This window comes from Equus caballus, chromosome 7 (assembly GCF_041296265.1).
Source record: "Equus caballus isolate H_3958 breed thoroughbred chromosome 7, TB-T2T, whole genome shotgun sequence".
In the NCBI taxonomy this organism is placed as follows: domain Eukaryota; kingdom Metazoa; phylum Chordata; class Mammalia; order Perissodactyla; family Equidae; genus Equus; species Equus caballus.
In genome coordinates, this window is record NC_091690.1 from 88,816,532 (window position 1) to 88,827,667 (window position 11,136).

Sequence of the window (11,136 nt, forward strand, 5' to 3'; positions counted from 1 at the left end):
AATTCCCTGTATTAAAATTTTCCTTTTCAAATTCCAGCCTGGTTTGTGTCTCATGATTGGACCCTGACACTTAAAGGGGGTCTCCTTTATCCTGCTCTCTCTTCACTACCAATGCCCCAGTTTTGAGCTAGTTAAGGTGAAGGAGATGTGAGGAAACATTGACAAGTGAGGCGGCGTTACATCTTCATTTAGGCTTGAAATAAGGTGATGAAGATAGAGTGCCGGGAAACTGCCTGAGGCATTTCGTGGATGGCACAGATAGAAATTGGTTAATAATTGGATTTGTAGGTGTTGCTGGGGAATGAGCAGAAGACCAAGGTGTGAGTTGCAGGAGCAGGATTCCACAGTCCACACCTTCCGTGGCTGTGCCTCCTGTCCCCAGACAGAGACCACTGAGGAATACAATTAAAGGGAGTCGGGCCTGGAGTCAGAGAAGGTGACAAGACATAACTGACAGAGACTGAGGAGGCCTGGACACAGTGAGACCAGGAAAAAGCACCAATGTAACCAGAGGGGCCTGGAGAGGGGAGCGGGGCTGATGAGGGGCGGGTCCTGCAGATGTCTGTCCTGTGTGATGCTGAGACTGTCTCCCCTGGACCCACACACACAGGCACAGGGTCAGCCTTCACCTCAGTGTCCACCCATCGCCCCCTGGGAACAAACGGGCAGTCCTTAGACCAAAGAATAGCACACGGTTTCAACAAATTCAATCTCTTAAGGATTTATTAGACACTAATTCTGTGACCCCCACTGGCTTCTGTGGCCATAGACCTCAATAACTGGGTGTCCCTGCCCTCAGGGTGCTCACAGCCCATCTCCTGAGAGCAGAGTGAAGAGGAAGCTCAGTACTTGTCAGGCAGGCCATGAGGTCTGAAGTGATTGGGGTCTTTGCCACTCCGGCCCCATTCATTGGCAGCCTGGTCGGCTCTCGAGTCCTCTGCTCCACGGCCGCTGCCTCCAAAACTGAAACGGTCTGTGAATCTCTGAACATTCTCTCTGCCATCGCTGATGGAGGAGAACAGGCAGGAGATTAATCCGGGGCTGATGAGCAACAGCCCCACCCTCCCTGTGTCTCCTCTTTCCCAGGGATGGCTCTGAGAGGAGCCAAGGAGAGAGGGGCCCACACACTCAGCCTGCCCCGGCACAGCCCACCCAGCCTCACTGATCCCCTGATGCTGGGTGAACAGCATCCAGAGAGGAGGGTTGGGAATCACTCCTTGGAGCTCACTTTCTCTTTTGGGAGCAGGGGTCACATGTGTTCACCAGCCACACTCTGGCTCTGCTGGCACTGGGCATGGATGGAGAGGGTGGACAGGATGCACTCAAGGAGGAGACCATATCTCCCACAAGACCCCTCACCCGGGTCTGCCCCTCCTGATCCCCAAAGGCAGCCCAGCTCTGTGCACCCACCCCTGCACCCCCAGGCCCCAAGTGACCTGATGACTTTAGCAGCCCAGGCGCCCCCAGGGCCCCTCTGTGCAGCGTCATAGTTCCCGCGGGCGTGGAAGTATTTGTCTGCGCCTATGTAATTGGCTTCTCTCATGTCATGGTAAGCTCTTAGCATGTCCCAAGTCCCTGGAAAGGAAAGGACACGGCCAAAGGGACACAGGGTGAACAGAAAGACCGTGACATCCCTTAGAGAAGAATCAAGAATGCAGAATCGTCCACTGACTCCATTTCAGCCTGAGCTCATAGCACCTTGGATTCCATAGGATGAGGAGCACATTGCTAATCCCAGTTGGTGTCTCCAGGGCACTCTAATGAGAGTCAGTGAGGTGGGCACAGCCGTGCTGTTGGGTGGTCGGACCCTCGTGATGCTGTCTGTGTGCTCCATCTCCCTTGAGGTCCCCATCTTATGTTTAAGGTAGAGAAGGGAGGCATGGTTATGGAACAGGATTTCTCCACTTCAGCACTATTGAAACGGTGAGTCAGACACGTGTCTGTTGAGCAGGGCTGTCCTGAGCACTGGGAGACGTTGAGCACCGTCCCTGACCTCTACACCCTAGAGCAGCAGCACGCTCCCCAGGTGACAACCAAAATGTTCCACACATTGCCAAATGTCCCAGAGCACAAGACTGCCCTTGGTCAAGAACCACTGCTACAGAAGGAAGGACATATGAGACTATGCAGGGGACGTGGGTGGGTGAGGTGGTGCCATGGAAGACAGACTTGGAGAAGGCTGCAGACATATAGCACTTGTGTCCTGACACCTAAGAAAAATGAACTTGCAGACAGAATGCACATAATTGTGACTCGAGTCCCTGGGAGCGCTAGGGGCCTAAATGGCACCCTGAAAACCTTCTCGATAGACTGTCCTGCTGACGTGGGTGCTGAGGAAAGCAGCGCTGGAGCAGTGGTTCTTTTCTCAGGCTCGGCTGCACTTTCTAACGACCGTGGGGTATTGGAAGTCTGATGGGATCACACCCCAGGTCAAAGCCTCACACTCTGGGGGTGGCACTGAGGCCTCAGTAGTTTTAAGGCTTCCAGGGGACTCCAGCCTGCCGCTGGTTGGTACGCCCTGAGCCCTAGGAAGTGGTACCCACACCGTCTACCTGGGAAGAGCTCTGACCTCATGCACACCTGTGTTCAGACCTCTGCTCTGCCACCTGCTGACTGGCAGACAGTCCCTGGGCAATGGACTCAGCTGCTCTAAGCCTCAGTTTCCCCCCTTGGAAGTGGGGGGCAGAGGCGTTTGGAGGTATTCTGCAGTTAATGTAGGTGACCAACTGCCACAGCTTTACCACAGCTGCCCCTGTTTGCCTAGAGCCATCCCAGTTAGCACTGAGTGAGTGTCGGAAAACCCCTCCGGCCAGAGCAAACCAGGATAGTTGATCCCCCTAATTGCATGAATGCACTCAGTTCCTAGTGGAGCCTTCACATATGTTATTATTCTTTTTTTTATCAGTTAAAAGTCTAGAAAAGGGTAGGAAGCCGACTAAACCAGGGACAGCGTCACTGACAACAGGAAACATCAGCAAGAGCTGAGTGAAGGACTCTCTAAACTATCCAGTTAGGAAACAGAGAGAGAAAGGGAGGGAGGGAGGGAGGGAGAAGGGGCGGAGGGCAGAGGGAGGGCGCAGGAAAGAGAAGAAGAAAAGATGGAGAGCTTAATCAGTTTTATGCAACTTCGTCTGAGGAAATTTTATCCCGCTTCAGGACTTCTTTTGTGTCTTCCATTCAAACCTACCTTTCGGTGGGAACCATCATTGTTCTTTCTCTAGTCATTGATTGAAATAAATCCTGTTGTTTTTAATCCATTTGAGGAAAAGCTCCCCAAACCCCTGGCACATGCAGCACCTAGGACAACACAGCCTAGGACAGCAGCTCCACCCTTGAGAGTGCTCAGGGTGGATCCTAGTGGCCGTGGATGCCACCCCCTCCATCAGCATTACCTCGAGCAGCCTCTCCAAGGAACGATAACAAGCCGCTGGCTCCCAGGACCAAGGAGCAGAAGACGAGGCCTGTGAACAGCTTCATGGTGCTGCAATGAACGGAGAGAGTGAGGGAGACTCGGACAAGACGGGCACACACCCTCGGGCTTGTGTGTCAAAGGGAGCCTCGCTGGATTTCCCAATGTTCTCAGTAGACTCTTAGTGGATCATCGAGCAAACACTGCAGGAGGCTCTCACTCAGAGCCACAGCCCTCAGTTCTGAACCCATCACCCCTGAACCCAAGACTCTCCGGGGTCACCAGGGCGGCCTTGATGGAGGAGAGGGCAGTTAGGACCAAATTGTCCCGCCAGACAGCCCCCTATTACTAATGAAAAACCATGTCCCATTGGCACAGTGCCAGCCCAGACCTCCCACAGGACAAACCCAAAACACAATAATTGTTTTTGGAGGCAATAACACTCTTTCTGGGAAAGAGAAAGCAGAGTAAGTCTTTTAAACAGATCCCTCTTTGGAGTGGTCCCTCACCTGACTTCCGGTGAGCAGAGCTGCCGGTCCCTGCCTCTGGGGAGAGGTGGCTGGTATTTATAGTCAGGCTTCCTGGCTGGGGTCACAGGAGGGAGGAAAAGAAAACCTCAGTGCCTGGGTTAAAGTCCCTCCAGGTCACTTCCCCTAGAAAGCTGCAAAGGCACACTTACCGGACACCAGCGGTTTCTTCATGCACAGGTCATTTCCCGGATTGTGCAACCCTGAGGGAGCAAGGCAGGCTGCTGGGCCTTGGCGGCTGTCAGGCCCAGAGGATGGCTCTGCTGTCAGAGTTGTGGGGTCTGAGGGGGGCCATCTGGGGAAGGGGAGAGGAAGGCTGTGGAGCCCCAGGATGGTCCCCTGGGCTGCTGGAAGGTGTGGGGTTAGAGGACGGCTCCTCCCGCCAGGACTTTGCTCCACTGGGCACTTCCTCAGATGGTCCCTGCTGGTCCGGCAGCATATGTGTCAGAACTTCAATTCCTCTCAGCTCCTGTCTAAAGCCCTGAGCTCAAAACTGACAAGCGGCCCACCCAGTCTCCTGGGTGCTCCTTCCACCGCTCTGCCTGCGTGGCTCAGCTTTCAGCTCCAAGGCTCAGAAAAGCGTGCTCGGCTGCTCTGCCAGAGAGGAAGTGCATCATCTAACCTGCGCCTGAGGTGGGGGCATTGGTGTGGGGACTTCCTTGTTCCCCCTCCGCCCCCAAATGCTGGAGACACCTCACAGTGGGAGTGAGAGTGTTTTGGTGCAAGGAACTAACGTGGAAACTCTATAAACCTGTACTAGGACAGAGGGAGGTAACGTCTGTAATGGGAAAATGGCGGCCCAACGGGAGACCTGCCAGGCTCCCAGTCAGGGGAACGTGGGGTGAGCCCTTTGTCACCTATATTTTCCAGGGTGGTCACTGTCTGCCCCATTGTCACTGTGAGTCAAAAACATCAGTAGGGTCAGCCCAGCGAGCTGAGTCCTTTATAGAAATGAGCTGAGCCCCCAACTCTTCAGCAAAAATATGCGGGTGCCTCTTCCTAACCAGAAACCTAGAAAGAGAATTTTGGAGGCTGTAGCTCAGCCCAGACAAGTTGACATCGCTCCAAGGTGTCTGAGGGCAGATCGTAGAGAAAGGCTGCTTCTCTGCCCGGAACCTAGTGACGTTCATTCTTCCTCCTTCCTTTTGCTGGAATTTTTTGGACTTGCCAGAAAGTACTACTCTTTTTGACTTTCAACTCTCCCTGTTTACTCGACTGTTCTCTTGTCATTATTTTCTAATATAAATAGATACAGAGTCTCAAACTCTCAGACTTCATTTGAAGAAGAAATCTGGCGAATGGGAGAAGATGTGCCAAGATGATCTTGCGACTCTGCAAAGATATCTTACATGTGTTTATGCTACTTGGGGCAAAAAATGTCAGTTACATCCATTCTAACATTATGACCAGGGTGACAAACCTCAGTGAAGACAGCCAAGATGGCTGCTTCTTTGGAGGTTAAAAGTACAGGGAATGCAAACAATTCTGAGGTCCAGTTGCCTGATCAGACCACTAAAAAAAAAAAAAAAACCTCTTCCATGAAACAATTTACTTTAAATTAACAATAGAAGCCATGTCTGTTCATCCTCAGGTGCTCACCGAATCCTCCTGCACGCCAGCACTCCTGCACGGGCTGGGACATCCCTAGCCTTGTGGTGTTGAGTTGTATTGATCGGTCAATGGTGATGTGACGCAAATAGTGACACCCCTCATTATCAAAACTGAAAACATTCCTGACAATGTGTCGGGTGGCAATTATGTTTTGGGGTCAGGGGTAGCAAATTTTTGAATACCAATTTTTTATAATTGAAAAAATAATAATCCCTTCTTAGCCAATTTTCCCAAATGTTATCAGAACCACTGGAACAGCTCTTTAACAATCTACCAAGGAGATCCACACAATATAAAACAATTAAAGCACCGATTACCTAATTATCTAATAATTAATGAGCCCATTAGTGGGTGTTTTGTGTGCAATCCACCATAATACTCTTGAAAGTTGGACACAAATTCCATTTTCTCTCTATACTGTAACCATTATGTACCACAAATCTTAAAAGTTAAAAATATTGCTAAAGATGATGAATGCAAATAATTTTCGCATAATAAAATATACAGGAATTTTGGTGACAGAATAAATGAATAGGTACATATATAAGATTTGTCTGTGTCCCAATTCCAGGAGTTGGTGACAGTCTTTTCTACTTGGCACTGGAAATTCTGCACACAGGTGGTAGTGAACAATGGTCTGAAGCTACAGATGATGGAGTTACGAAACACACACACATACACACACTCGCAAAATGGATGTCTGGGTTGCCCTTACTTTCTATCACACAAGCCCTGATAATGTGAGACTGTGTTTACAGTTAAATTTTTGAGTGGATCGTAACGTTTATGTCTTGATCACTCACTAGCAACAGGCATCACTGTTGTGTGCATGATCTAAACCTAAGGGTGGCCTTAGGTAGTGATGTGGACAGGTCGCCCCTAGTAACAGGAGAGGCAGCAGAGAACCCGGGAATAAATGTAGGCAGCTCGGTGGATTTCACGGTGGGAGCCCGTGGAAGTCAATTTCTGACCGCTCCTCTTTTTCAGTGAAATAGGCAGGAAAGGCATCACCTGAGAGGAGGATGGAGGAAGAGGAGGTGTGGAGGGTCCAGGAGAGAAGTGCAAACGGTCACCTAGGAGAACGGCAGAGTGAACGAACTTGGAGAGTGTGGCAGGATTGCAAGGCACTGGAGGTTACAAATTTAAAGTGAGACTAGTTACCCTGCTTGTGTATTTTCCTCTGACCACATTCAGTTGCCAAGGTCCTGACTTGAAGTAGGTGGGAATTGGATATCACCACTCAATATATACTTGTTGAATTGCTGAGCGAATTAATACACACAAAGGTCAGAGAAGGATTCATTTAAAGATGAGGGAAGGTCATAGGCTACAGGGAGAGAGTTCACAAAGAGAGAGTGACTGAGGGTGAAACTAGGGCAAAACACATACTCCAAGGTCCATGGGCCCACAGGACCCCTGGGAATGGGGTTGCCCTGAGGGTAGCAGGAGCAGGTCTTTCTCTGATAAAGGAATGAAAGGAGAGGTGATGAGGATGATGGATTTTGAGATGGAGGATAGAGAACTGAGGGAAACCAGGAGCACTGGTCCTTCACCTGTCACAGGACTCATCACTGTCTACTGTTGGCATTTCTGAGTTTGGCCACACAGCGCACAAGAAGCAGGGGTAAACCTTGTCTGGCTTGTTGATGGACAATCTGCTGTATCTCTCACCCCTAGTACAGCATCCCACCTATCACAGGTTCGCAGTCATTTTCATTGATTGAATGATTCAATGAGCAAATGAACAAGAAGTAATCTGCATAGAATGATAGAGGTGGTGTGATGGTGGAGTTTGGAAGTTGAGAAGAATGGAAAAGCTTTGAAACAATGGTGTGCACTCTGTAGTGTTAGTCATTCAGAAATGAACATGCACATTGTTTGTATGCAGTAAAATGCTGGGTTCTTTGGAATGTGTGAACTTATTGTCAAAAAATATATCCAGAAAGCAAACACTTACCACCACCTCTCCCTGCACCCCGTTATTTCGCACCATCATCTGGATCATTGTGGTGAATCCCTAATTGCCTTCCATGTTTCCACCCTCATCCCCAACAGGTGTCTTCTCAAAACAGCATTGAAACTGTTAAAACACAAGATAGATCAAGTCACTCTGTGCTCAAAACCCTGCAGAGGTTCCCACTTTCACTCAAAATTGAAGCGAAATCCCTTCAAATGGCTTAAGAGAGTCTCCTGTAATTGTCCCACTCAACCTCATTGCCTGCTTCTCTCCTCGGGCTCCCCTTGCTCCAGCCACAGTGGTCTTCTCCCCGTTCTTCAAATCCCCCAGACGCAGCTCGCTTGCACTAGCTATTCCTTCCATGTGGAACATTCTTTATCCAGATATTTGCATATCCGTGCTTTGAGGAGAGCGAGATCTTAGATTTCTGGATGCTGGAAGGTCAACACTGTAATTAATGACACTGGGAGTGTTGGCAGTGAGTACATTGGAACCAGGGCTGTGAGTGAAATGTGGAAATTTTCCATGAAGATGGGAGAGGAGTGGAGAGATGTATCAATAAACATAATAGAGACAGGCTTTGGCCCCAATAATTACTAATCAGATGGCCTATTTCAGATGTAACTGGCAGGTGCTTTAGGAATGCAGATTCCTGGGGCAGAATCTTCTAGGTTCTGATTCAGCAAGTTTGGAGTGGACTTCAGGAATGCCTGTGTTTGAAACTCTCTGTGTTGTGGCAATCACTTGTGCTGATAACATTGGTGAGGCCGGAGAGAGGGTGGTAGGAGTGTGGCAGGGACCTAGGAGAAGACACTCACAGAGCATGGAGCCAAAGAACGTGGAGATGACAGTGAGGAGCAAAGAGGATATAGACCCCGCTTTCCCCTTCTATTGTTCAGGAATGGCAGGAGGTGTACCCCTGGTGAGATGATGACAATAAGGTGGAATCAACATGGGAAAGGGAAGTTTCAGGATTTTGTAACCAGGAAGGAAAAAGGCAGAGACAAAGGGGAGACCCACAGAGCCTTCTCGCTCAGGGCTCCTTGGAGGCAGCAGGGGAAGGGCAGGTGGAGAGTAGAGAGGGTTGAGACTGATGCACAGAGAAATTAGTTTATGTAAAGTGAAAGCGGGGATGGGACCACAGGGGTAAAGAGAGCAGGGGTTTAGCGTACTGGTTAGTGACAGCAGGCTGGGATGATTGAATGCTCTGGGCTGAGCCTGGGTGCGGTGCTGTGAAGGACGGTAGACAGGAGCCCGTGGAATCACCCCTCAGGGCCCAGATGGAGTGTAAAGGGAAACACCGGGGATTCCCTTCTGCCCTCCTGCCTTAGGTGCTGAAGTCTACTATGAACAAAAGTTCTACAGAGAGAACGGAGGGACAAAGGAGGAGAGTAGGGGAAAGAGAGGTTAGTGAGGGTAGATAAGGCTTAGTTCCAACACATGTTTAATACCAAAAACTTATAAATCAGAAATGAGTTTTCATGCTGACACACAGCATTCAAATTTGGAGGCAAGAGGCCTAAAGGGCCAGGTCTTTCTACTTCTTGAGAGCTCTAATTTCTGGAAAGAGGATCCAAGTTTTCTCCCCAGAAAACAGGTGCTTTGTTTATCTATGAATCTGTCTTTCACTGAGTCAAGGCAACTCCTTCTCTCACACATACACCAGATCTCCTAGGAGTGACTGGCTTTTACTCATTAAAACACAATCCACCTTCAAACTCCTTTCTGATGAAGAATTGATATAGACTATGCATGGATCACTCAAGGACCAGGACTGAGGCCCCGCACAATGCCTGGCCCGTGTCCTTCTATTCCAGTTCTTGTCTTCGTAACTTAACGAATGTTCCTTTCTGGGAACTTGTACGCCCCTTGAAAATTTGAGGGATGGTTTCTGATAATTGCTGGTTGGATGGCTTGGTTTGGGAGAATGCCATCAGACACAGCCATCTCAGCTTCTGGCTGTAGAAACCTGGACTTTGCCCCGTTTCATTATTGCTAGTGTGTCTCTAACAGAAAGTTCCGTTACAAAACACCAGAATACTTTTCCAGTAGAGATTGTGACACTGAGTTCCCATCACGGATCCTAACACCCAGCCACCTGGATTTGGCGGCATCATGGCATAGAAGCTAAGAGCCAAGCTCCAGATTCAGACAGACCGAGTCTGACTTCTTCTCTGTCATGTACTCATATTGTGGAAGTGCATTTACTGACCTGGAGAAGTGTAGATGGTGTCTTCAGGCAAAAAGAATGTAATAGGCTATGATCCCACTTGTGTTCAAAGACATTTTCCCACAGCGAAACACAACCTAGGAAGTTGCACATCTAATGGTATCCATGTTTCTAGGTCGTGAGAAGTGTTCGTGTTTTCTGGGCTTTCATAATTCCCTAAATGACATGTTCATTTATTCTCTCACTCATCAACTATTCATTGAGTGCCTTCTATGCGACAGCCACTACACCAGATGTTGGGCCTACATTTGTGGGAGGGAGGTGAGAAATGATTGGATCCGAGCTACGTCTTCATGATTTGAGACTTGTACTTGGGGAGAATAATGGTTATACACATGTAGAAAGCTCATGCTTCTTTGAGGATAAAATCAGTAAGATTTCAATAAATAAATGGAAAAGATGATATATACAAAACAAAACAGTGGGGGCTGACCCAGTGGCATAGTGGTTAGGTTCACATGCTCTGCTTCAGTGGCCCCAGCTTCACCAGTTTGGATCCTGGTTGGGGACCTACACACCACTCATCGAGCCATGCTGTGGTGGCGTCCCAAATACAAAATAGAGGAAAATTCCCACAGCTATTAGCTCACAGACAATCTTCCTCAAGGAAAAAGAGGACGATTGGTGACAGATGTTAGCTGAGGGCCAATCTTCCTCAACAACAAAACCCCCCAAAAAACAGAAGAGGGAAGGGAAGGTACGACTCATCCTCCTAAGCCTGTTGTCTCTCCCAAAGGGCCACCATCCCCAGGGACTAACGTCCTTACTCACTCCCATCCTGTCCTCCTTCAAATGAATAAAATCAGAAATGCCTCAGCTGTCAAGCGGCTCCAACTCTTTTTCTTTTTGCTGTCCCTCCAGCCGGCAGGCTATGGATCACAGCTGGTGGGAGGACAGGAGGAAGGACTTCCCTCCTCTTTCTTCCAGCTAACAAGCTGATCATCAGGACCACAGAAGGACCAACGTTTTCACTGAGGGTGTGCACTCCTGTTCTGCTGGGAGTGTGTCCTCTTCTCACGAAGCCCACACCCGCACGGAGTGAGAACCCTTTCCTCCCAGCCCGGAGTTTCCAATCTGCTCTCTCCAGTCCCCAGAAGGCCATAACTCAATCCCATCTGTCCTTGGTTCTGTGTCTCTTCCCTCGAAGGCTGTTGGCTGAGGCTTGTTGCTCCTCTGAAGCCTCCTGGACTCCACCTGAGGGAAAGGATCAAGGTCAGGGACCTGCAGGGGACGTGGTGGGTTCAGTCACCAGCCCCCTGTCTGCCACATTGAGCCCACCCTCAGAGTCTGGAACTGCTGTTGTCAACGTACAAAAAGGCTGTGCATCCTTTCAAAGTATTTTCTTTTCTTTCCTTAAAACATTTCCAAAGGGGAGTAGAGAATTATAGACAACTCAAAACCC

The 11,136-nt window shown here is 49.3% G+C and overlaps 1 protein-coding gene across 1 annotated transcript; it reads right to left on the reverse strand.

Annotated features, from left to right (window-relative positions):
- Positions 1-695: 695 nt before the first annotated feature.
- Positions 696-4,042, reverse strand: LOC100056747 (serum amyloid A protein). The gene is made up of 4 exons (XM_023646155.2): positions 3,919-4,042; positions 3,393-3,481; positions 1,437-1,575; positions 696-1,005 (listed from the first exon to the last, which is right to left on the reverse strand). Exons 2-4 carry the CDS (start codon positions 3,475-3,477, stop codon positions 843-845), a joined length of 387 nt encoding a protein of 128 aa, XP_023501923.2. The 5' UTR covers positions 3,478-3,481; positions 3,919-4,042; the 3' UTR covers positions 696-842.
- Positions 4,043-11,136: the final 7,094 nt, after the last annotated feature.

Coding starts and splice junctions, on each gene's coding strand:
- LOC100056747 (XM_023646155.2), bottom strand. CDS start 3,477: ATGAAGCTGTTCACAGGCCTCGTCTTCTGCTCCTTGGTCCTGGGAGCC. Junction 1,576..3,392: donor CCTTGGAGAGGCTGCTCGAG/GTAATGCTGATG, acceptor TTTCCTTTCCAG/GGACTTGGGACATGCTAAGA. Junction 1,006..1,436: donor TGGGCTGCTAAAGTCATCAG/GTCACTTGGGGC, acceptor CTCCTCCATCAG/CGATGGCAGAGAGAATGTTC.